Genomic DNA, 24,935 nt, shown 5'->3' with positions numbered 1-24,935 from the left:
AATCGAGTCTATCTTCCTATGTGAATTTGGTTTATGCCTACTTCATGATGTGTTTTTGTTACATAGAGACATGAAGTAGATGACAGTTTGGGGGAGTTTCGAGAACCCACCCCTCATACTTTATTCTTTGGTGAACTCACACATTCTTTTTATAGGTACCATGTCTAGCACAGGAAAAGCCGAGGCACCGAGCAAATATGGTGTTCGAGGGCTCGATCAAGAACAGAAGCAAGCATGGGACAGACTATCCCGCAGGCCAACTGTGCCTACTCGATATTTGAAGGAGCATATGTTAAACTACTTAGGAGTAGAAGCAGACGTAGTAAAGTTGAGCTTAGTGGGCGAACCAGAGCAAGGGATTCATGGATTCCTATTTCGAGCTTACCCGTCCTTCCGCAGATATACATTGGAGTTTTTGAGCTCCCTAAAGGTCATCAAGAGGAATGTTGGCCGGCATGAGCTGATAGATAGAGTAGAATTTCGGTTAGACAATCAAAACCGAGTTTTCACCTTAGCCGATTTCGATGTTGTGTTTAAAACTGCAATGGATGGAGATCAAGAGAACTTTAACCATGATTCTTTTTGGAAGTTGATTACATTAGAAGAGCACTACACAGCTGGCACCTCCAAGGCGAGTGCCATTCGAAATCCAGTGCTGCGACTGTGCCACAGAGGGATCTCGAATTCGATCTTTGCCCGCTCCGACAGTGGAAGCATTAACAGTACCGAGATTTTCCTACTATACAGCCTTCTTCGTGGAAAACTCATCCATCTCAATCAGTATGTCCCTTTGTATTGGGAAAGAGTTGCTAGGAATAACACAGGGACGATCTGCTGTGGGGGACACATCACTGCTATCTGCAGTTTCTTCGACATCGAGCTCAACCCAAACCATATAATACCAGGGGAGATGTACTTGACTTATGATGTTCTCCACCAAATGGACGTACTCAAGAGGGATCAGAACTGTTACGCCTATCTCTATCAAGGCTCACGGGGTGATCATTTTCCCTTGCCTAGCCCAGATTTGACACATATTGATGGATGGAGTTTCCAAGCTAATTGGAAAATGGACACCTCTGCACACCACTGAGTAGTGGCGGCCTTCCCTGCATGCTTACCTTGGAAGATGAGACAGTATCCACTTGCAGGTCCATTTCTTGACCCGGGGGTTGAAGCTGGTTCGAGCCAGCATATGGCCATTCATGAGGATGCGGAGGAGGAAGAAGATGCGATGGTCGAACCTTTGGGAACCTCTCATAGGTATCAACAAAGGAATCGAAGTAGAAGAAGGAACCAAAATGCCCGAGATGCAGAGTTTCAAGAGTCTGTCACTCACCAGCTGGAGCAATTGCAAAACTCCTACACCGACTTGTCTAATCGAGTGGATGAGCGGTGGGATCAACAACAATCTCAGTGGGTGCAGCATCAACAGTGGCATGGAGCGTGGGACCAAACTTGGGGTCAGCATCAGCAAAACCATGACCAGTGGCAGCAGTTCCAAACTAATCAATGGAATGCGATGTATGATCGGGATATGCACGCCGCACGAGTTTTGGAGGAAGTGCAAAGGGAGCAACGAGAGAGTAGAGAGCAGTTAGACCAGCTGACTGCCATGATGAACCAATGGAACACCAACTTTTTCTCTAACTACCCGCCGCATCCACCACCACAGTAGTGCAAGGTAAGCATAACTTCTCCACCAACGTTTCAAACTCATTCTTTGCGCAGCTTTGAATAAGTTTGGGGGGATGATATGGTGGATAGTGACACTTACGAGGTACGTATCCTTTTTAGATTTATTTTTTTTTGCCTTAGTCGCTTAATTGGCTTTTTGCTTTATTTTGTTTTGTTTTAGTTGATAGAACTCCATGAATTTTGTTTTGTTTTGATTGGTTGGGATTTATTGAAAAAAAAAAAAATTTGAAATTGAATTGGAAAATTTGGTAGTAATTTGGGTGAAGACTAGTCGTCTATGATAAAAGAACCTTCCACTTTGAGCTATCACTTGACCATTGACTTAAGAGTTTGAGTAATAGGATGCATAAGTAACGAATTGCTTGTTTGCCTTGATTCATGCTATTTGCCCAGTGAGACTTGAGCTTTTAATTCTTTCATGTGTGATTTATCATCAATTGTGTATGTGTTTCTAGAACTTGCTCCTTGTCTTCTTGAGTTTACATAGTGACCTTAAAGATAGGGGAAGATGTTAGGCCATTGTTGTTAGCCTCATTTTTACCTAAACACTAACCTTATTATATAATAATACCCTTGATAGCCAAGTTTGAGCCTATTGCCTTTTCTTTTGTCAAGCTAATCAAGTGGGTTGGGAATCCTAGACTCTAGAATTGTTGAGCTGTGAAAAGAAGAATTTGGAGAGTTTAGTTGTTGAAAGAAATTGGTCGTGTTTAGCTTATCAAGTTGGAAATTGGTTGTACTTAGAAAGAAAAAAAAAAAGAGAAAAGAAAAGAAAGAAGAAAAGAAAAAAAATGGAAAAGAAAAAAATATATATATATATATATATATATAGTATATAGAGAATAATTCAAGGCCTTCGGAAGTTGGGAAGAAATTAGACAAAGTCTAGTTATTGTGGAAAAGTGTTTTGGCGAATGGTTGAAGTTGAAAGTGGATTGTGCAATTTCTTGGGATTTTATCTTTTTGGGAATTTAGTCACTTTAGCCAAATATACCCTACCTACCAAAGAGCCTACATTATAACCTAAGCAAAAGACCTTTCGGACTCTAGATTTATTGTCACACGAAGTAGAGGAGAGGTTAGACATTGAGCAAGCCTATGGTAAACCATGCATTTTTGATTGATTTGCGTGTTACTTTATATCTTATACACTTTGAGTGAGGTGATTATACACATATATATACATCTCGAGTGAAGCATGAATTCAAGGTGATATACGAGTTAGTAGTAAAAGTGCATTCGACGGCTTAACTTAATGGAATTTGTATTGAGATATGCTCCTTTATTCCGTATTATTTGAGACGATGATGATGTCTAAAACTCTTTTGAATCCAAGTTTCTCCTAGTTCATTTTCTTCATTGCTCGAGGACTTGCAATTGTTTAAGTTTGGGAGAGTTGATTCACTTGGATTTTACATAATTTTAGAGGGTAGTTTTACTTGGATTTGATCGTATATTGTGTATTTTGAGACATGGTTTATAGCTACTTTTCTATGTTATTGGTATTTTGACCATTTTCTGAAGAATGTGTAGAAAAAGGCTCGAAAATGAGCTTAAATGGCGAAAGGTGGAAAAAGGACGAAATTGTAGCACGAGGCTGGCGACTCGCCAGCTTCGCACCAGTACCAACCTGGCGACCCGCCAGGTCCTTCCTCCAGAATCGCCGAGAGCAGCGGGCGACTCGCCAGCTTCATAGTTCAACGAACCTGGCGACCCGCCAGGTTCGGCCGACAGATCCAAACAAGGAAATTTCGAGCCCTATTTAACCTAATGTGCATGGGACGCCTCCACAACATTCTACACGCCTCCTACCCCAAAAATACCACTTTTTCATCTAGGAAGAAGAGAAGAACGAGCAGAGGACGAGTATTCATCGCAAGATTGAAGACGAGACCTCCAATCCGCCCAATCCAATTCTAGGAGTTTCTACTTTTAGTTTTATTCTTGTTCAAACAATGTTTTTGAATATTTCTTTGACTTTTGTGTTGAACATGAGTAGCTAAATCCTTCGTAGAGTTCTACGGGGGAGATACAATGATTCTTATGTTTAATTGATTTCCTTTTTCTATGCCTTGGCTCATGTGGTTATTTTGATTTCTTCTGTGCTTATACATTTATTTGACTGATCACCTTATAAATGCATGTGGATTTTACTACAAGAACTGAGAAGTGAGTAGTTTAATTTGAAAGAGAAGAAATTGACGTCTTTGCCAATATAATCGAGAGATTTGAGCCTTTGAATGAAGCTAAGTATCTTAGGAGCTATTAGGAGTTGTTGCCTTAGTTCTAGGAAGGAGACTTCGGTTCTAGGTAACAATCTACAAATTATATGCTTTGAGAAAAGATATAGTTTTACCTTAGTGATAGCTTAATAACCCTTGAGACCTTTTGTTGGCATAGTTAGGAAGTTAGTTGAGCATAGGATAGTTGTTATCGATCCCGTAGGATTCTACCCTTCCCATCTTTGATCTACATCCGTTTTCTTATTTGCTTTTAGTTTTCTAGTTGTTTTTAATTGTTTTTACCTTGCTTTTAAATAGATTTAGAAAACCCAAAAATCCGATTCATCTAGATAGTAGTTGAGGTTGGTTCGTGGTAATTAGGTTGACACTCGTTGTCTCTGTGGATACGATACTCTTTGCTTACTATTTGCTACATTAGCCTCGTACACTTGCGAGTATACTTGTGTTAAAAATAAGTCGAGTCAAGCGCCCCACTCGCACCATGACCTTCCTCCGTCGCTGCAAACCCACCTAACTCCTTTTTTTCTAAATTTTATAAAACCTGATGCAACTGGTAAGACTTTATTAAAACTGCAATGCCCTATTTAGAGAACGTGACGCCCATTATTATATTCATCTCCACGCAAACTCGTTAGGTGATTGCACTTCATTTGATTCAAACTATTATTATAATCATCTCCATCCTCACTCGTTTTTGGGTATTTGGCATTTGCACTTTATTTGACTCACACTATTATTTAACTAATTCTCACACCAATCCAGATTCCATGATAGAGAGACCAAGTGCCTATGAATTCTGTAATTAGAATATATAATTTTATAAATTGCAAATCCATAGATTCCTTTTTCGATTCCATGTGTATGAAAACATTTAAAAACTCTAGTTGCAGCTAGTTGTGAATGCAAGTCTTCCAAAGCCAAACCAAATCAATAAACTTATGGATAATAGTTTTATGATCACACAAAGAAACACAAAGCACATAGCTACCAATTGTTGACCATGAAACGAAATGGGAACTCCCTGTCATTTCCTTTCTTCTTTGCTTCTCTCTCAAGTCCCTATCAATTCTTGGCCACTTCAAAACTAAAAGTTATATTTCCTTTGAATTCGTCGAAAGCTGTAGCTGATGTTATCCATACTAGACATGTTTATGGGAGACTCTTGCAATTCAAACCAATGAGCATTCCACTCTTTCTCCGTTACCTTCTTTTCTTATCCATGTCCCAGATCTTGATTCCTCTTCTTGTTTCCGGCCAATGCAACGTCCATCAAAGATCGTCGTTGCTGCAGCTGAGGAGTACCCTTGTTTACGATTCCACTTATTCTACCAAGCTGTCGAAATGGAACCGAAGTGATGACTGCTGTGGATGGGAAGGAGTAGGCTGTGATGGTGCAGGTGTGATCAGCTTGAACTTGGAAAACGAGGCCATCTCTGGAGGGATCGACAACTCGACTGCTCTTTTCAGTCTTCAATCTCTTGAAAGCCTGAATTTGGCTTCCAACTTGTTGAACCGTGCCCTGATTCCAAAGGGGCTTCAAAATCTGAGCAATTTGTCAAACCTGAATTTGTCAAATGCAGGCTTTGGCGGACAGGTCCCGATTGAACTTTCAGAGTTGAGAGGTCTGGTTACTCTTGATCTGTCCAGCTTGTTTGGAGGAGCTCTAATACTTGAGAATCCAAATCTGCGAAGGCTTGTTCAGAATCTTCCAAGCCTGAGAGAACTTTATCTTGACAATGTCAACATTTCTGCTCAGAAAAGTGACTGGTGCCAAGCATTGTCTTCTTCTCTACCCAACTTAACAACGCTAAGCTTACGCAGCTGTGGTCTATCAGGCCCTCTTGATCCTTCACTTGCAGGGCTTCATTCTCTGTCAGTTCTACGCCTTGATGGTAACAATCTGCAGACAACGGTGCCGGAGTACATTGCAAAATTTTCAAATTTGACAACCTTGACTCTGGGAAATTGCTTTCTGCAAGGTATCTTTCCAGACGCCATCTTTCAGGTACCCACTTTACAGATTCTTGATTTGTCCAACAATAAGAATCTCGGTGGCACTATTCCCAAGCTTCCAGCGAATAGTTCTTTAAGGACTATGGTGCTTAGCCTCACAAATATGTCAGGTGGGTTGCCAGACTCCATTGGCAATCTAAGAATGTTGTCAAAGATAGACCTTTTTAGTTGCAACTTTACCGGATTGATACCGACCACCATCTCTAAACTAACAGAGCTAGTCTACATAGATATCTCCTTCAACTCTTTCATTGGCTCAATACCCCCTTTTAGGATGTCCAGTAAATTGACACACCTAGACCTCAGTCGCAATTCTCTAACCGGTTCACTTTCTTCCAACCATTTTGAAGGCCTCTCAAGTCTTGAATACATAAACTTAGGTTCCAATTCTTTGAATGGGAGCATTCCTTCTTCTCTGTTTGGTCTCCCTTCACTTCAGGGGCTTCTTCTTTCCAACAACACATTTAATGGCCAGATTGAGGAATTTCACATTCCAAATACCTCCAATCTGGATACAGTAGATTTAAGTTGGAACCAGCTTAAAGGGTCCATTCCAGAGTCTTTTTTCAAACTTGAGAGGCTGAGTGTACTATCACTTTCTTCAAACCTCTTCAATGGCACCTTTAATCTGGAAAAGATTCAAAGGTTTCCAAACCTCACAAGACTGGAGCTTGGATTCAACAACTTGTCTGTTGTTTCAAGCAGCAGCAATTCAAGTTTATCCCAGTATCCCCAGCTAAGCCGATTAAATCTAGCTTCCTGCAACTTGTACAACTTTCCTGATCTCAGAAATCAATCCAAATTAATATTTCTGGACCTCTCAAAGAATAAAATCAAGGGAGAAGTACCTAGTTGGATTTGGAACCTTGGAAATGGATCTCTCATCCATTTGAATCTTTCTAGTAATTTCCTGGCAGATCTTCAAAAGCCTTTTGAAATCCCTTCTTTTCTTGTTGTACTAGACTTACACTCTAACGAACTTAGAGGTGAGTTCCCACTACCGCCAGCATCAGCTATCTATGTAGACTATTCAACCAATAACTTTCAGCAGGCCAATCCAGTTAACATAGGTGACTTTGCTTCGTCACACTGTTCTTCTCTCTAGCAAACAATAGCCTTAGTGGAACAATTCCTGAATATCTTTGCAGCGCAACTTACCTTCAAGTTCTTGATTTGTCTGACAACAACTTGAGTGGTAGTATACCAAATTGCCTAGTAAAGAGTTCTACTCTTGGAGTGCTGAATCTGAGGAGAAATAAAATCAGTGGTGAGATACCAGATTTTTTTTCTTCCACCTGTGGTTTAAAGACATTAGACCTCAGTCAAAATAACCTTGGAGGAAGAATCCCATTGTCCGTTGCCAACTGCACATCTTTAGAAGTATTTAATGTTGGAAACAACAAGATTGACGATACATTCCCATGCAAGATGAAACATTCTTCCAGCTTGCGCGTTCTTGTTCTGCGCAACAACAAATTTCATGGGAACATCAGTTGTTCTGAGGTCAAGGGGAGATGGCCAAGTCTTCAAATCATTGATATAGCTTCCAATAACTTCAGTGGTGCAATAAATCCGAGGTATATTAAAAGTTGGAAAGGAATGATGCTAGAGAATGGCACAGAGTTGAGGGGAGGCCACATACGTTTTGATTTTCTGATGAACTTGTACTACCAGGATGCAGTAACAGTTACTATCAAAGGCCTAGAGCTGGAGCTTGTCAAGATTTTGACAGTCTTCACTGCTATCGATGTCTCTTGCAATAATTTCAGCGGGGATATACCCCTTACAGTTGGAGATCTCAGCTCACTTTATGTTCTCAACTTATCACACAATTCATTCTCAGGTGCAATTCCAAGCTCCATTGGAAATCTGAAACAGCTTGGATCACTGGACCTTTCAGACAATCAGCTGACAGGGAAAATACCACAAGAGCTTTCGAGACTGAACTTTCTCTCGTTCTTGAACTTATCTTACAATAACTTGTATGGAATGATCCCAACAGGTACCCAACTTCAAACCTTTTCAGTGGAAAGCTTCGAAGGGAATTCAGGACTGTGCGGATTTCCTTTGAATACAAGCTGTGCCCCCGAGTCACCAGAGGCAAATTCACCTGCAAGCTTGAAAGTGAGAGAATACGATTGGCAATTGATAATCACCAGTTTGGGTTATGGAGTTGGATTGATGTTAGTATTTGTTCCAGTTGCATTGTGCAAGAAGTGGAGGGAATACTACAGCAAGCAACTTGATCAATTCCTATCACTCATCTTTCCCACACTCGGATTCACTAAATCAAGGTATTCTGCAACTTTTTCATGATAAAATCGTTACGACTTCTCAGTTTGCATTATGTTTCCAATTTTGTGTTGCAGTGCTGGAAGACGAAGAGGAGGACGACGACATTGAATAGTCACATGCTAAGAAAGAGGCAGAGATCCAAGTAGCTAGTCTCTCAATAACTCAATGTGCATTAATAGCTTTAACCTTTTCTTCTTATTATTATTATTTGGGTAAATCTTGTTTTCGTTGCGCATGGATCTTTCCAACCTGTATTTGACAGGTGTTCGGCCCATTTGAGTGGTGTGCATACAAAAATAGGAGCTTTATTTGACAAGCATATGGGTGTTCGTTGATATATGAGGTTTATTTAGTTATCATTGCCACAACTTTCAGTTTTTTTAAGAGTTACTAGTTTAGAACTTTAGATAGATAAAAAATATACTAGGAGTTTGATTCTATCTCATTTTGCATGCAACGTACAGCACTCACAGCAGCAATACATGATCAAATACCAAAAAGGTATGAATAATATCACTCTGAAAGGATTTTGCAAGTATCAGATTGCCTTGATACAGAAAAAAAAAACAAACAAAATGAATCTGATTATGCAATAGCAAGTCAAAAAAATTCAAGCTCTCTTCAAAACCCGAAAAAAAAATGCCTTCAATAGCATGTTCAACAACAATACACGACCAAATTATGATAACTACATTCAACACCAGCTATGTCAATCCATCATAGACAAGCATAACCATCGAATCACTATGCACGGTCTAATCAAGAAAGCAATTGAACACTAAAATAGAGCGGAGATTTTTTTCAAGAAAGCACAATTCTCACCTGAAGTTTATTGTATCAGTCAATAGTCTCTGCAACTCGCGGTAAAGGGCATCTCCTACCAGCCCCCTAGCAAAGCTGATTTCTCCGGAAGATGCCATCGGGGATTCTCCAACGACAGCAGATTGTGAGTGATAGAGATTGAAATCTGTATGAAGAACAGGCACTGATGACTGATGATTCAGAGGTATACACTAATACAGAAGATAAAAACAAGCTCTCACCGGATAGGAATCACTCACATTAAAATCAGATGATATACAATACAAGGAATGGTTAATGAAACATGGTTATGAGAATTTATTCATACTATTTAGTGGTTCAATTTTGGTACTGGATATTTAAAATTAATCATGAGAATGTTTCATTACTTCAGCTAGGCAATTTGTCGAGCAGGAAGAAGACAAGAGAGTGGTGTTTACGTAATCAAATAACGACGCTATTTCGAAATTGGCAGTTCATTTTTTTTCCCACCGATTGGTGCAGGAATACAGAACTGCAAACATTTGACTTGCGAAAAATAAACTCTAACTGAAGATCAATCGGTTATTTTGGTGAAAATTCATTTGAATACAACAATACTCAAATTGCTGAATAATTTAACGGTTGACAAAATATTTTTTTTTACAAAAAATACGACTATTGTCAGTAAAATGGTCAAGTTATGGAAAATAAAATCATGTTTTTTCGTTTTATTAGTTGGGCTTGAACTTAAAGCCCAAACCACAAATATAGATACGAGGCCATTAATTTGATCAAATTATAAAATACTTTTTCGAATAATTGAATTGCACGAGGGTTAATTGTGAATTATTTATCACTTTATAAGGAATTAATCATACTCTGAGAATTGTAGAATCGTAGGCCGTAGCTAGTTGAACACTTTATAAATCTATAGAAGCATCTACACTCTAAACATAAATAATATAGTGTGTGTTCGTTTTCGCACTCTTTTGCTATAAATGCAGCACAATAAAGAAGCTTTCAGCACAATAAGAGTGTTCGTTTTCGCAAACTCTTTTGCTATAAATGCAGTCCAATAAAGAAGCTTTCACACCAAAATCCAACATTAGGAGAAAGATACAGATAATGTCTTAACAAAGCCAACACCATCAAGGGCAGAATGTGTAAAGAAAATGCAAAGGCGTTTGTTTAGAAAGGAAATGAAGGAGAAAAAGCAGAGCTAGTTTTGTCATCGAACTAACAGTTTGATGATTGTCTCGCCTGTCGCTTTTCGAGTCTTTGGACAAAGTTGCAAATCAGCATCTCTGGTTAATAAGATCTCCTCTTCTTCTTCATCCTCGTATGTTAACTTGAAACTGTCCATCTCCAGATTTAAATTCTTCGCCACTTCTTCAGTTAGCCTTGTCAATCCTAGTAATGGTAAAGACAACACAAATTTTATTGAATCCTTGTTATACTTCACCCTTACGATCACCTTGTCTGCGCTTCCTATGTTTATTTGTGTCACATTCTCCAATGAATGAAAGTTGCTGGTTGATGGCAACATATCTTGCTTTGAATCTGCAGCACTTTTTTCTTCAAAAAGGGATGGAAGGGATGGATTTTTCTTGTATTGTTTTCTTCTTGGCCACCTAAGAATACCATGGAACCTGCATGCACGCTTTAATGTTGATCTTCCAACTGTAAGAACAAGTAAATTCCTACTCATGTCAGTACGTAATACACATTTACTTTAAGATAAGATTGAACCATCGTTGATACTCACCACCAAGTTTTTCTGCAGCATCCTTTAGCTCCATCCCAAAATGTGATTTGAGAACCTCAGCACTAAGATTGGGGAATTTTTTTCCCATCCCTCCACCTCGTGTATTGGGATGTGAAGCATCAACGGGGTATTCTTCAGCGTGTTGTTCTCCAGTGTGATGGTACTCATTTTGTTGTTCTTCTTCAACGTGATGGTTTTCGTTTTGTTGTTCTTCTTGAAGAACCTTTTGATTGTACTGCACACTTTTAAATATGACTGGACACACACAAGCAGACTCTAATTCAGAGGAATCAAGTTTGTTTGCATCAGAAAACTCAATAACTTCAACCACTAATTCCTCTCTTATTTCCTTCCCACATGCCATCCATCCTAAATGATATTAATCTAGACTTTAGTATTGGAAATAGAAGGCTCAAGAAGGACCAAACATACTTATGTGTTGCAAGACCTTGGTAGAGAAAGAACTCCAAAACATAAACAACGCTACCCGTGTGTGAACTTTGCAAACAAATTGCAAAACAAGCATCACGACAATCACTCATGTCATAGTGTGACAGGGGCTGGTCAACTATGCTAAATTCACTTAAATTTGGACAAAAACATGATTTGTTTTCGGATGACAATGCCATCCCCACAATTCCTTTTCTGGCTTGAACATGAAAACAGTGAACTGAATGTATAGGGACAAATTTGTGGATATCATTACTGCATAATACCAGCTCCATGCAGCTCATATTGCTATTGGTAGTACTATCACATTCTGTAATGGAAACCCAAACATTTGTCATATGGAGTTGGGGAAGGTCCATGTATGTGAGAAGGGAAACCCAAGACTTCGGATTTCTGCCAAAGCTTCACTCCTGCAATTGACAATCTGATTCAAACAACACAAATTAATTCAAATTGGTGACAGAATTACCAATTTTAAATTGTGTTAAAGCATACACTGACAGGTTTATCTTCTAAAAATCTTGAGTGGAAGTATATATGAGTCGAGTACAGTTTTTCTGCCTGCATGAAAGTGGACATATTTTTCACGACGATTTCAAATATTAACAAGTCAAAACTAGCAAGAGATAGTACCTCCATTAGTTTTTCGATGACCTGAAGGTCAAAATAATAAAAACCTACGAGCTCTAGCACACCCACAAGCCTATCATAGTCATCACACACGGATAAAGCCATGTATCCACGATTGCAACAAAACATTGCAAAGTTCCTTGTTGGAAATTCTTCTCTAGTGTAGTAGTAGAGGTCAGGGCTGATTTCAGGGTGTTTGGATCTGAAGACACGTCCAGGGGGTCCAAGTTCATCTTGTTTGGCTTGGTCGTCAACAAAATAGTAATTTTTCGTACATTTTTTCCTAAAAGAAGCTATACCTTTTGTAAGACAACCAACAACATAAGGCTGATCTAAAGTTTCTAGATAGCACCTATTCTGCCCCATTTTTTGGCGCCCAAAATTGGACTATCCATTTATTGTGTTTCCAGGATTTGACTGCTAATTTCTTCATGAAATCTTCCATCTTCTCCTTGATCACTAATGAGTTACTTTTAATATGTTTTTTACATACGCTTTGTTTAGCTGGCAAGCTAAAAACCCATACCGTGTCCACACCTGTGGATGTGGTGGCTGTAGGTTTTAGGCAACACGAGTCAGCCGTCTTCAAGTATGTTGTCATGTTCAACTCCAATAAGTTTTGCTTGTCAGACTTCTTCAATCTGAAAATTGACTTGCATTCTATTGCATCACACTTTAGATATTTCTCTACAAGTTGTTTCCAAGATACAAACATTACAGTTACACTCTTGAGATTGATCTCCAATAACTTTATGAGCAAGTGTAGAGAATGGTCATCATAAGCATCTTGTATATACTTTGGTCGAAGAAAAAATTTAATGAAGTACAAGTGGTTGTTGTTGCTCTGATGAGCAACTATAATGTAATGGGACATCCTAGCTCTGTGGGCATAGTGGGCCAATGAATTCTCATATATAGAGAGGTCATGTAAATTTAAATAGTGATTTTGACTATTCATTTGCAACTTGTGAAATTCACAAGCTTGTAGATAGTCGTGCATATCATCACCAATATCACACCACGAATTGAATTTCTTACTTTGAGAATCTATGAAAGATACCATCTCCATGCAGTATAAGTTGGTGGTGATGTTAGCACAATGTTTGTTGCAGGGGATCCAAACCTGTGCCAGATATAGTCCCGGGATTGTTGCCACTGCCAATTAAAGTACCTCTGCTATTTCACTTACAGGTTGCTGCACCTGCTTATATTGATGAGAGGAAATAAGAAATTGCAGTCAAATGAAATACCTCATTTCAAAGGAATGCTCTATGTTTACCGTTTCTTTTTTAATAGCAATGGAATTGTGATTGGACCTCAACCCTGAAATCTAAATATATCGAAGCCTTTAGTTCGATTAATAGAAAATTTTAACTCAATCAAATATATTACATGATTCATTTTGTGATTAACCTGTAGTTTTCGTTCCAGCAAGGATAGTAAACGATCCCTGTCATCATTAGAAATTCGGCTTTGAAAGAGCTCCAACACACCGTAGTATTGATGGGTACGGGAATCAAATAGAGGCAGTGCCATGTAAGCTCTGAAACCACAGGTAGCAGCTTCATCCCGCATCGGAAATTCATGGGTACAGTATAGTCTCAGATCAGGTGTGGATTCTGGTAGCTTGTTCCGGTACACCCGTCCCACGCTTCCAAGTTGCTCGCGGTCTCCTCCTCCTCGATGTCCACGACATACTCACGAGCACTACATCGCTCCATGCTCCAATGTAACCCCGTGGGGAGCCTGCTATCATGAAAAGGGTGGTGTGAGGAAGAGAGGTAGTGATGACTCCCCTCCACTTTCACCACTCTCCAAAATTTTATGAGATAATCGATGTACATCCATTTGAGAGGCGGTACAATGTCTTTGAGCAGAGCTGTGATTTTGTGTTGGTCTACTTCCTCATGTGCCAAAGCTTCTTCATCCAGATCCTGCTTGAAATCTGTTATTGAAGAATTCGCTCAAACATTGACCACACACGTACACGTTCCTCATATCCCTCATCCATCATACACTGAATAATTGACAAAGCATATCGAAACACAAATATAATGTGAATGTGAGCCAAAAATTTCTGCAGCCTCAACGAAGACGAAGACTTAAAAGCTTGTTATCAAAGAAGACCGGGCCGAAAAATCAAATAAGTTGGCCGACTAATTAATTAGGGGCACATTTGGAAATGCAAGTTGCAGCATTATTACTTTGCATCAATCATTCCATATAATAATCGTGTAACTACTCCTCCAAATGACAAATTTTTTAGTCGAAATTTTAAGAATTATTAGTTAATGTGGTTAATTGGATAAAAAAAATGAGTGTAAGTTAAATTAATAGAAAAAAAAAGAATTGAATATATAATAGGAGAGAGAAAAATGTAGCAAAGTGTATCAGATAAAAAGGTTATCCAAAACAGAAATATGTCATTTTAATTAGAACAAATTTAAAAAAATGTATCACCTTAATTTGGACCAAAGGAGTTGGAGTAGTATTTAATGTCTCCATTATGCAATCCCTTTTCGATTAATTCCCCGGTTAACAATCTAAAATTGACGGTGCAGGTAATTGAAACCATAGCGTTGGCAAATTTCCAATCCCTAAGGAAGCTATTAGCTTCGATAGAACCCGGATACAATCACAATTGGACATTTTATTCTTTTCTAGTGAGGATATTTTAGTCCTTTTAAAAATATGAATTATTGGATCAAAAATTGAACCATCAAGATTAGATTATACAAATGTAATTAAATTATCATATTTGAGGTTGCACCTACACGGTGCACGCATGAGGCCAGCACTAAATAACGAGCATGAGTCAGCACCTAAATGATCAAAAAAAAAAGTTCGAGATAACCAACGTGTGAGAGAGGTGTGAGATTGGCTAAAGGTTCTCTTTGATTATAGTATGGTTTATTATATCCTGTTAGTAGTATGACTTATCATTCCTAGCTAGTGTTGTAAGCATCATCCGATTGAATTGCAATACAATCCAAGTTTCTTTCTTGCCGGGGGACACCCCCAAACTAGAAACAAATTGTTCAAAATCACGAAGCAATTAAAGTCGCAACAGAACTCATAAATAGTCAACGATCTAAGACTAAAGAGGAAGACAGACAAATGTATATTATCACCAGATTTAAAATTTATAAGCTAATGGAGTTTTTAAAAATTATAAGCTAATGAAGACAGAACTCATAACTGAAATTTTTAAAAATTACGTTACATACACCTTGAAATTCAGTTTATTGAAATAAAGGTAGGTGTCATTATATTACTTTAAATTTTATTTTCATAAATAATCATCTTATATAAACCTACTATAAACCAAAATTGTAGTGCAGAGAATCCCCTGAGAACGAAGGCAATTAAATAATCTATTTTTGCTTATATAAAATCAAATACTCCATCTGTCATCCACAATTAGGAGTCTCATTCCTAATGATTAGAGGTTTTAAAAAATTGTTTGAATATAATAAAGAGTAAAGGCCAAAATTAGTCCTGAACATATGTCCATTTTATCTTTTTGGTCCTAAACTTTATCTTTTGGAATTTTTTGGTCCTGCACATGTGGAAATTTGATCATTTTGGTCCTCCGTCAATAGTTCCGTTAAAAACTAACGGTCAATCCGATTTTGACCAAATTAAACTCTTAATTCTAATTTTTATTTCACTAATTAATATCCCAATTATTCTAATTATTTTGACTCCGCACTGAAGCTTGCCACCACGCCGGAGGACGGCAGCGAGATCTGGATCTCTTTCTTCACCGTCACCTTGTGCCAGAGGTGCAGATTCGCGTCGACGAGCCAGTAGGAGATGGCGTCGGCGACGCCGAATCCGAAGTAGTGCTTTTTGTCGTCGAGTAGAATGCCTAGAAACGGAGTGAGCTCGATTTCGTAGGAAGGTAGGTTGAAGGTTGCGACGATTGGATCCCAAAACAGGGGGTTTATGCCGCCGGTGTAGACTACTGGGAAGGGGAGGACGGATCCGACGACATTGTTGTCGAGCGTAACGAGAACTTCGCGGTAGACGCCGTGGCCGTGCGTGATGTTCAATCCGTTACTCTCGATGAAGAAATCCGGTGGATTTGTGTACCAGAATTCGTCGTCGCCGTGAACGGAGACGAAGACCTCGATTACCGCTCTGTAGGTGTTGTTAGGGATTTGAATCCCCTTGTAAACGGCGTCGTTTCCGTTCTGGATTTTGATCCAGTACCCTTCCTCCCCGGCAGTGGAGACCGGGATGATCAAATCGGCGGGGATTTGGTCTAGCTCGAGTGGAGCATTGATCGCGACTGACTGCCGGCGTTGATTGCGTATGATTTTTCTAGGGCTCGAATTGAGCGAGCGGCGGTTGTGGACTGAGGAATTTTTGATGTTGTAGAAGAGGAAGGTGATGTTGACGTCGAATGCACCGGTGAGGAATTCATCGACGGTGTTCTCTAACATGACGGAGAGGTAGAGGCTTTGCCGGCGGAGGAGGGCGGAGAAGCGGGTGACGTCCTTGGTGAAGGACCAGGAGACGCCGTTGGGGGTGGATTGGGGGGTGCTGGTGCGGAGGAGCTCGGCGCCAACAAGCCAGACGGCGGAGATGCGGTCGATTTGAGTGCTGTTGGCGGCAGCGGAGAAGTGGAGGACGGCGTTTGACCAGGTGCAGTTGATGGGGTGGAGTAGTTGGGGGGGAGGCTGGAGGTGTGGTTGAAGAGTTTAATGTGAATTAAAAATCAAAATTAAGAGTTTAATTTGATCAAAATAGGGTTGATTGTTAGTTTTTAACGGAACTATTAAGAGTTTAATTTGGCCTTTATTCTATAATAAAATAATTAGAATGTGATAGTGGAATTTGGAACCTAGTTAAAACTGTTTGATTTACAAGTTCAGCCACAATTCTCTGAATTTAGTTCTCCCTTTTTTAATTACTGCTTTTAATTCAAATCTCCAAATTAAAAAAAAAAAAAAAAACACACAAGCCGAAAACAACTACAAAACCAAATCTGCAGAGAATTATACACACATACTGATCAGGAGAATTAAACACCAAGAACATGCAAATCTGGAGAATCAAACACCAAGAACAAAAACTACACTGCAATGCAAATCTGCTGGGAACAGAACAGATTTTTGCAAAATTCAGAACAATGGAGCTTTAGACTAATATCTACTTGATTCCCCCGTTTGAGCTCACTCGAATCAAAACCTTTATACATTGGTAGGCTTTCAACTCAATCTAAAAGAGGATTTGGTAAGGATGAGGAGAACACTTAAAGCTAGGGTTCAGATAGAGATAATGGAGGTAGCAGTGATTATTCCAGAGACAGAGGGAAGGGTGGAGATGGAGGAAGCAGTGGATGATTTAAGCAAGGGTTCCAGATAGAGGCAGTGGAGAGCAGTGATTAAAGTTAGGGTTCGAGAGAGAGAAGATATAGAGGCGGTGAATTTGAGGTTTTTTAATGGCAGTTTTGAAATTTATATGCATAACGAAGGCGGTAATTGTCTCTAAATATGGTAAGAAAAACTGGAACTCCTATTCATGGACGTAAAAAAAATGGAAAAGGAGGACTCCTATTTGAAGACGGAGGGAGTAGTATTGAATTTAGACATAATACAAAACAAACTTCTTTTCAATCTCTAGGAGAACAAGAAGAAAACAAACTCCCTGTGAGATTAGATATAAGAACTAACTGATTTACTCACACCTTTCCACAAGTACAATGAGAAAATTAACGAAAGGAAATCAACTACAGAGGGTACAACAAACACAGGACAACCATTGCTATTTACTTAAGCAGAAAATAAAGCAGATTCAACAAACATAACTCAATGCCAGATAAAAGATAACAAAATTGGCATGTTGGATATATTCCAAGCCCACAATGACCATGATTTCACTCAGATCTTTGTTTATTTTTTTACATATAGTAATAAGCTCACTTCATTTAGGAAATCTTTCAACGAAATAGAACTAGAGGTTAAATAAAAGAGAAAAACCGGTTACCAAATAAAAAAATAACACTGATAAATAACGAAAACCTCAATTGCTTAAAACGATCCAAAAACTTGTAGTTTAGAGGAGTCATAATCCACTACATAACAAAATTCGAAAAATAGATAATGTAAACGAAGATAAAACCCTAGAGACGGCGCGCCGGATGTCTCTACTTGGATCTCTGTCTCATCTTTCGGCGCTTCCTCTTCAACCTCCTCATACGCTTCTTCTTCCACTGTTAAATAGAATTAAATAAGAGATCGATTCTACTGGAAAAAATTACTGCTAATGAATGAACAATCGGAAGCAAAACATTTACCTTAGCTCTCATTGTTGAAGGAGAAACTCTAGATAAGGAATCGCCTCTTTGAACGCAATGCGGATATTGGATATCGCAATGGGAAGAAACCCTAGGGTTTGCTTTGGATATATAGTAGTCTTGTATGGATTTAAATGGGCCTTCAAACTATTGGGCTGAGTGGCTTTGTAAATGGTAGTCCAATGAAAGTTACAAAAGACTGATAACTGTAATTGGCTGAATAACCGGAAACTTTATTAATTTTAATCAAATTTCATGTATCTCACAACTTTCAAATTAGCAGTAAAAGTTACTATGATTTTTATAGTATTTCAATTTCCTCCTGATCAAATAATTTGTTTTTTATTCATGATAAGTTATTGACTTGGGATAATATTGTGTTTAAAAATGTTAAAATTCATTGGTGATCTCGGTCACGTATAATTTTTAAGATGCCACAAGCCCACAATATATACAATTCACTCAAATTAGACTGCGAGAATATTTGACACATTTGTTAAAATTAATGATCTTTATTGTCAAAATCGCGCAACAAACTGTATTTTGAACAAAATTTATAATTTTTCTGACAGTATACTCATTATATAATATATATGTCAAAAAAACTCCAAAACCCACCTAATTTTATACGGTGGATTCATTATCTTATTGCATAAATTTATGGTCAAGAATTCGAATTCACAAAAGCTTCATTTTTTTATCTCACCCATTTACACACGAATTTATAAATATAGCAATTCTATATTAAATTCATCACTCACAATTGATGAGTTTTTAAAAAAATGCAACCTAGTTAACTCTTATCATACGAACACAATACGTGAGTATTAGTGAACATTCTTATTGTTTTTTAAATAAATTTAGTTTGATTCACCACATAAATATTATTGGCAATATTAATTTTATTAATTAAATAAAAAACAAGATCCAGTTTGTTCTTTTATTCATTTATCTAAATTTGAGAAAATAAATAACTGAGTTTATATTATTATTTAATTTGTATAATTAATGACATCAATAATTACTTACCGAGGTATCAGAATTGAAATAAATGTAAAATAAGATAGATAACGTTAACACGATGTTCACCCATAATGCTCACATAAGTGGCATAGTTTAACATGCCACTATATACGTTATAAGTAATTATTTTGGACTTGGAATCCATTGAAGCTCAGGGTTTAGATGGGCGACTTTTAGCTGCAGAACAAATGGTACCCAATTGCAGAAGTTCTCTGCTTGTATCATCCTTGTGAATCATCACCTCAATGACACACAAGCAATCTTTATTGGCTCCCATGGCACCATCAATGGCTTCAATCAATTCTTCCTCGCATCCAACCTTCGTAGTCCAGCATTTGCCTTTGCCATTGCAAATTGCATCAACCAAACCAGTATAGTTCCAATTCTTGATCACATTATAGGGCCCACCGTGAATCACTGCTTCGATGGTGTAGCCGCCATTGTTTATCAAGAAAATTATGCTATTCTGCCCGCACTCAAGCATCGTTGACACCTCCTGCGCCGTCATCTATACATATAGCATCTCAAGTTATTCCGTCTTCAAATCTCATTAAACTGAGACTAATAGATAACACTAGTAGTTATTTAAATCACAAAATTTGGTTAAATTCCGATAAAATCTTATAAATGAAATTTTGAAACGTAATTTTAAGTATCACCAGAAAAATGAGACAATTCGTTAAAATTGAAATGGTAATTTAAGTATTTAGTTTTCAAACTTTATGAGACTTGCCAAAATTTGATCAAACTTTGTGAATTTGAGTACCTGAAAACTACCATCGCCGATGCATGCAACCACACGCTTCTCCGGTGCAGCTTGAGCATAGCCTAGAGTCGCACCAACGGACCAACCAATCGACCCATACTCCATCTGGACCTCATACCTTCAAACCAAGATTTGCATTCAAACCACACACATCATGAAATAAAACAAATTGAATCCAAAACTCATTTCCTACTCACCCACATCCAGGTGGCAATTTCAATTTCTGACAATTAAACCAAGAATCCCCTGTTTCAGCAACCACAACCATCTCTCCACACAACATCTTCTGAATATGCTGAAACAGAACATTCACCCTCAACGCCTCATTCTCCTTGCTTCTCCGCGGATATCCATCCCCAACATACATCCTACGGTGATTCTCAAAGCCAGTTTCGTTACGCCTCACCATTCCCGCAAGAGCAGACAAGAAGTCCTTCATTCGGACACTGTCATATGTCGAGCCATCATCGCCTATGACCACGCGATCGGGCTCAACTAGTATTTTCTTGGCCTCCTTGAGATGCAGAGAGTAGGATAATGTGTTTGTGTCGTCAAAGATGGGCCCGACAAAGAGGTATGCGTCGGCAGATTCGACAGTCTCGGCACAGAACGGCGTACTCGCTGCGCCCCAGTAGGTGCCTATGAAATGAGGGTGGTGCTCGGGGATTAGGCCTTTGGCGGACGGCATTACGGCGACGGGATAGCCACAAGCGTCGGCCAGTTTTAGGAAGGTGTTGGTTGCGTTTGCGGCTCGCATTTTGGGACCTCCCACCATAACTGGTTTCGATGCATTGTTCAAGAATGACACTGCGGCGTCGACTGCTGCTTCTAGACTCGTTTTCTTGCTCTCTCTTTTTGTTTTATATTTATCCAAACAATACAATGGATAAGAAAAAAGATGAGGAAAATAGTTTTCACTATTCTTCAGAGATGAAACGGAAAATACCTATAATAATATAATGCATACTCTAATCATTACACCTTTTAGCATTGTGCAGGCTAACATGTAAGTGCATTTTGTTAGATTTACTTTCATTAAATATCATCTTTCAACCAGAAAAGATAAATGGAAGAGGTACATCATTTACTCTCTTTTGTCTTCAAAGAATATGCACTATGAATTTGACATGAGTTTTAATACAAAATTGATTAAATAAGAGAAAGGTAGAAAGAAAAAATAATTAATATATTATTAGGGGAGAATGGGTCTCTACCTCATTAGAGTGAAAAGAGTTTTTTAAATTAAAAAATGCATATTCTTGTGGATTGACAAAAAGGAAAGAGTGCATATTCTTATGGAACGGAGAGAGTATGAATCTTCTCAAAAATGAAACATACCCTTTCAAAAATAACACATTCAAAGGAGAAAGGTATATAGAAAGATAAATGATTTTTTAAAAATAAAATAACTACAAGGAGAGATGTAAATGAAGAAGTAAACTAATATAACTATCATATTTATCTTTTTTTCATGAAAAATTATTATCTAAAATATTTGAGAAGGTGTTATACCTTTTCCAATTTAGAAGAGGTATCTTACCTACCCAGGTAAAATCTTATAACTACCATATTTGTTTTCCTTTCATGAAAAACCCCTCTCCAAGGGGTTTGTACTATTATTTTTTACACTTTATATTTTTTGATGCATTTTGTATTATTATTTTATTTTTAAAAAATAATTTATCTTTCTATTTATCTTTTCCTTTTGTAATGTGTTACTTTTTAAAAGGATATAATTCACTTTTTAAGAAGATAAATACATAATATACCTTTCCTATATGCCTTCTCCCATTGAATATGCTATAATAGACAATTGTATATATGAAGAAAGACTTAGGTTATTATATATAAGAGAATTGATATATATAATAATCACATTTTACTGCTCCATAAAATAAATAAATAGTAAATAAATAAATAAAGATAGAATTCATAATATACTGAATTTTTCCATTTACTTTTATCTTTCTTGAAATCATTTATGAGTTAAAAAAAGAATATTTATCCATGAACAAATGGAGCAAGTACTAGTAAATACTTTCACACTTTACCACAAAAGAGAACACACACATCGAATTGAAATAAAAGTGAAAAACAATGAAGTTTGAAAGAAAAGGATAGAGGAGTCCTTACACAGGGATGAGAGTATATGGAATGGGATGAGGTGTAAACGATGCGTGTGGAATCCCGGCCAAGTTGCAGCTAACACTAATATACACCGGCTTACTCTCTTTCAACGCTCTACATATCGCCGTGTCTATCAACTCACGCGCATCCTCCAAATTATTCACCACTGCCTATTCAATCACAACCAAATTAGTAGAAATCCTTCTCTCTCTTTCGTGATAGTGATATACACATGCCAATGCAATAGTACCTGATAGCAAGTGACTGTTTGGAAGCAACGCAGCTCCTGGCTAAAATCCGGCAACCCGATTGTGTGATGCAGGATCCGGTTCGATCCGTAATCGTTCGAGCTCGGACCTCCCACGATGCATATCACCGGGAGACTCCCGCTGTACGCGCCCGCGATCGCGTTCAGGATACTCAGCCCTCCGACGGTGAACGTGACCGCGCACGCAGCGACGCCGCGGGCCCGGGCGTATCCGTCGGCGGCGTAGCCCGCATTGAGCTCATTGCAGCAGCCGATCAAGTTGAGCCCCGGCTCGGCTATGAGGTAATCGAGCAGCGCCATATTGTAATCGCCGGGGACCGAAAACACGTCGCTCACGCCGATCTGCACGAGCCGCCGCGCTAGGTGCTGGCCGAGAGTCGCCTCGGCTGGAACGACGCCGTTGCATGAATTTGACGGAACCGTAGTTGTTTCCATTTCCATATGCTTGGTTGGTATTTGAGCTTGATTTTTTATTTGAGAGGCAAAATTGGCAGAATATACATTACTGTAAAATGGAAGGCCCGCACTGTTTCAGTTTTTTTGAGAAATCAATTCTTCCGACTGCGAAAGAATTGATACAGCATTGGGAACCCCACCCAGAAATGAATGCACTTTTCCGGAGTTGCCCTGCACATTTTCACTTTTCTGGATTTGATACAAAATATATACTGTAAAAGACTAAAAAGTACTCCCTCCGTCCCATAAAAATTGAGATAAAACTTTTGGGCACGGAGATTAAGAATTTATATTAAGTAAATAGAAGAGATGAAAAAAGTATGAAAGATAAGAGAGAGTAAAGTAAATTATGGAATAAAATAAGAGTGATTAGATGTTTTGTCTTTAGTTAAAAAAGAAAATGACTCAACTTTGTTGGGACGGACTAAAAAGGAATACGACTCAACTTTTATGGGACGGAGGGAGTACTTAATTAAAACGATTTAGGTATAGCAAAAATTTTAGACACTAGTTATTAACGTCCACTAGGTGTGGCAAATAGAGTACCTGTACCCTGAAATAGCATAGACACTTGTATAATTTTAACTGGTGTGTCATTCTCCATTTATAATATTTTAATTATTTTTTTTATTTTTCTTAGTACTTATAATACTACCAATTATGTACTCCTTCCGTCCCGACTAAAATGATACATTGCTTAGCCGGCACGGAGTTTTAGGAGTTATTGGTTAAAGTGTTTAATTGGAGAGAGAGAAGGTGGGTGTAAGTATTAAAGTAGAGAGATAAAGAAAGATGAATATTTTAATAGGAGTGAGAAAAAGTGGTTGAGTGTATTAATTGGAGAGAGAAAGTTACCAAAAAAGGAAATGTGTCATCTTAGTTGGGACAAATTAAAAAGGAAAACGTGTCATCTTAAGCGGGACGGATGGAGTACTATTAAACATATTCTCTCCGTCCACAATAATTAGAGCAATTGGTGTATCACACGGATTTTAATGTGAACTAGTCTTAACCCACGTGCGATGCACGACGGAATATTTTTTTGTCATACAATTTTAAATTGTTAATCGATTAATTAAAATAAGAAACAATATAATTATATACGATTTAAAATAGAAAAATATACTACTATGTAATAAAAATTCAATAAATATATACTCCTCAATTCATTTTACACCTAAAGACATTAACTTAAACATATTTAAAATTGAATTGAGACAAACACAATTATTTGGACAATGATAAAGAGACTACATTAAGTGTTGACATTTTTGAAAAATATGTTTAAAACAATCCTTCATATTTCTCTACTAAAAATAATAAATTGTGTAAAGATGAAGATAAATACTATGTATGTTTGAGTTAAGGATGTTACAATTCTTCTCTCTCTAAGAACTGTAAGAAATATTGGGATAAAATTCTGGAACCATATACACGCGATACTCTAACTTTTGTAATCAAAGGGAAAAAACAACAATAAATGAAATGGAAATTACAATGAAAATTAGTCAAGAAAAACCATCTTTCCGCAAGACAAATTACATCAAGGTTAGTGCTCTCGGATTGACATATTTTCCCCAGAGATGAAAACGACTTCATCCTAACGTATATAACATCTCAAACCTGCTAGGCACCTATAAACTTGACGGGGCTCCAAAATCGAGCAAAACAATGTTCCTAAAATGTGCAATAAAATGTTGAGAGCTTGAGAGAGAATGAAGAATGTTTTGTTAGTGTGTATATTGTATTTCATCCACAATTCAATGCCTTTTATAGGTACAAAATTAGTAAATGAGAGATCATGGAATTAAAACATCATAATTTTAAAATCAAGACAATATAGGTTACAAAATTTGTTAAATGCTCATTATTCTATTTAAATATTTGTAACCACCAATGAGTCATTGTAGTGCTTTAAGAATTAGTCAAATGCTCATTAAAATACCTAAATAAATATTCATGAGTTACTTAAAATATTCAAATTGGTCCATAACTTATAAATATTTCAGAATAAGGACAAAACATATAAATATTTCAAGAAAAGACCAAAACTCGCCTTTTATATATGTATAGATTGATAAAATAAGAGAGAAGTGAAAAAAGTAAGAGAAAAG

General features: G+C 37.8%; 2 protein-coding genes, 2 long non-coding RNA genes and 2 pseudogenes across 5 annotated transcripts; 1 reads left to right on the top strand and 5 right to left on the bottom strand.

The window, feature by feature from the left end:
• The first annotated feature begins 4,859 nt into the window (after nt 1-4,859).
• LOC125224298 (uncharacterized) lies at nt 4,860-8,626 on the top strand (annotated as a pseudogene). The gene is made up of 3 exons (XR_016130349.1): nt 4,860-8,078; nt 8,155-8,248; nt 8,324-8,626. The product of XR_016130349.1 is annotated as an uncharacterized LOC125224298 (transcript).
• A 1,511-nt stretch (nt 8,627-10,137) lies between these two features.
• Nucleotides 10,138-11,717, bottom strand: LOC148933176 (protein NLP6-like). The gene is made up of 2 exons (XM_089068533.1): nt 10,798-11,717; nt 10,138-10,712 (listed from the first exon to the last, which is right to left on the bottom strand). Exons 1-2 carry the CDS (start codon nt 11,159-11,161, stop codon nt 10,261-10,263), a joined length of 816 nt encoding a protein of 271 aa, XP_088924659.1. The 5' UTR covers nt 11,162-11,717; the 3' UTR covers nt 10,138-10,260.
• Nucleotides 11,718-12,647: 930 nt separating this feature from the next.
• On the bottom strand, nt 12,648-13,969 carry LOC148933175 (uncharacterized). Its single transcript, XR_016137145.1, has 3 exons — nt 13,291-13,969; nt 13,157-13,207; nt 12,648-13,078 (listed from the first exon to the last, which is right to left on the bottom strand). It is a non-coding gene; the product is annotated as an uncharacterized LOC148933175 (long non-coding RNA).
• A 1,472-nt stretch (nt 13,970-15,441) lies between these two features.
• On the bottom strand, nt 15,442-16,585 carry LOC148933174 (peptide-N4-(N-acetyl-beta-glucosaminyl)asparagine amidase A pseudogene; annotated as a pseudogene).
• A 1,311-nt stretch (nt 16,586-17,896) lies between these two features.
• On the bottom strand, nt 17,897-18,312 carry LOC125224305 (uncharacterized). Its single transcript, XR_007176850.2, has 2 exons — nt 18,182-18,312; nt 17,897-18,097 (listed from the first exon to the last, which is right to left on the bottom strand). It is a non-coding gene; the product is annotated as an uncharacterized LOC125224305 (long non-coding RNA).
• An 890-nt stretch (nt 18,313-19,202) lies between these two features.
• On the bottom strand, nt 19,203-22,986 carry LOC125224302 (pyruvate decarboxylase 1-like). The gene is made up of 5 exons (XM_048127687.2): nt 22,348-22,986; nt 22,104-22,267; nt 20,168-20,821; nt 19,971-20,088; nt 19,203-19,712 (listed from the first exon to the last, which is right to left on the bottom strand). Exons 1-5 carry the CDS (start codon nt 22,804-22,806, stop codon nt 19,356-19,358), a joined length of 1,752 nt encoding a protein of 583 aa, XP_047983644.2. The 5' UTR covers nt 22,807-22,986; the 3' UTR covers nt 19,203-19,355.
• Nucleotides 22,987-24,935: the final 1,949 nt, after the last annotated feature.

Source organism: Salvia hispanica, chromosome 1, assembly GCF_029641045.1.
Source record: "Salvia hispanica isolate PSC_SH4W2 chromosome 1, Shi_PSC_v1, whole genome shotgun sequence".
In the NCBI taxonomy this organism is placed as follows: Eukaryota; Viridiplantae; Streptophyta; class Magnoliopsida; order Lamiales; family Lamiaceae; genus Salvia; species Salvia hispanica.
The sequence above is the reverse complement of the archived record's forward strand: the minus strand, read 5'-3'. Positions and strand labels throughout refer to the sequence as shown.

What these genes read in the sequence shown, in the direction of transcription:
- LOC148933176 (XM_089068533.1), bottom strand. Translation starts at nt 11,161, where the DNA reads ATGGCATGTGGGAAGGAAATAAGAGAGGAATTAGTGGTTGAAGTTATT. An exon ending in TGCTGCAGAAAAACTTGGTG is followed by an intron (nt 10,713 to 10,797) that starts GTGAGTATCAAC and finishes TTGTTCTTACAG; the next exon opens with TTGGAAGATCAACATTAAAG.
- LOC125224302 (XM_048127687.2), bottom strand. Translation starts at nt 22,806, where the DNA reads ATGGAAATGGAAACAACTACGGTTCCGTCAAATTCATGCAACGGCGTC. An exon ending in AAACAGTCACTTGCTATCAG is followed by an intron (nt 22,268 to 22,347) that starts GTACTATTGCAT and finishes GTGATTGAATAG; the next exon opens with GCAGTGGTGAATAATTTGGA. An exon ending in AAATTGCCACCTGGATGTGG is followed by an intron (nt 20,089 to 20,167) that starts GTGAGTAGGAAA and finishes CTTGGTTTGAAG; the next exon opens with GTATGAGGTCCAGATGGAGT.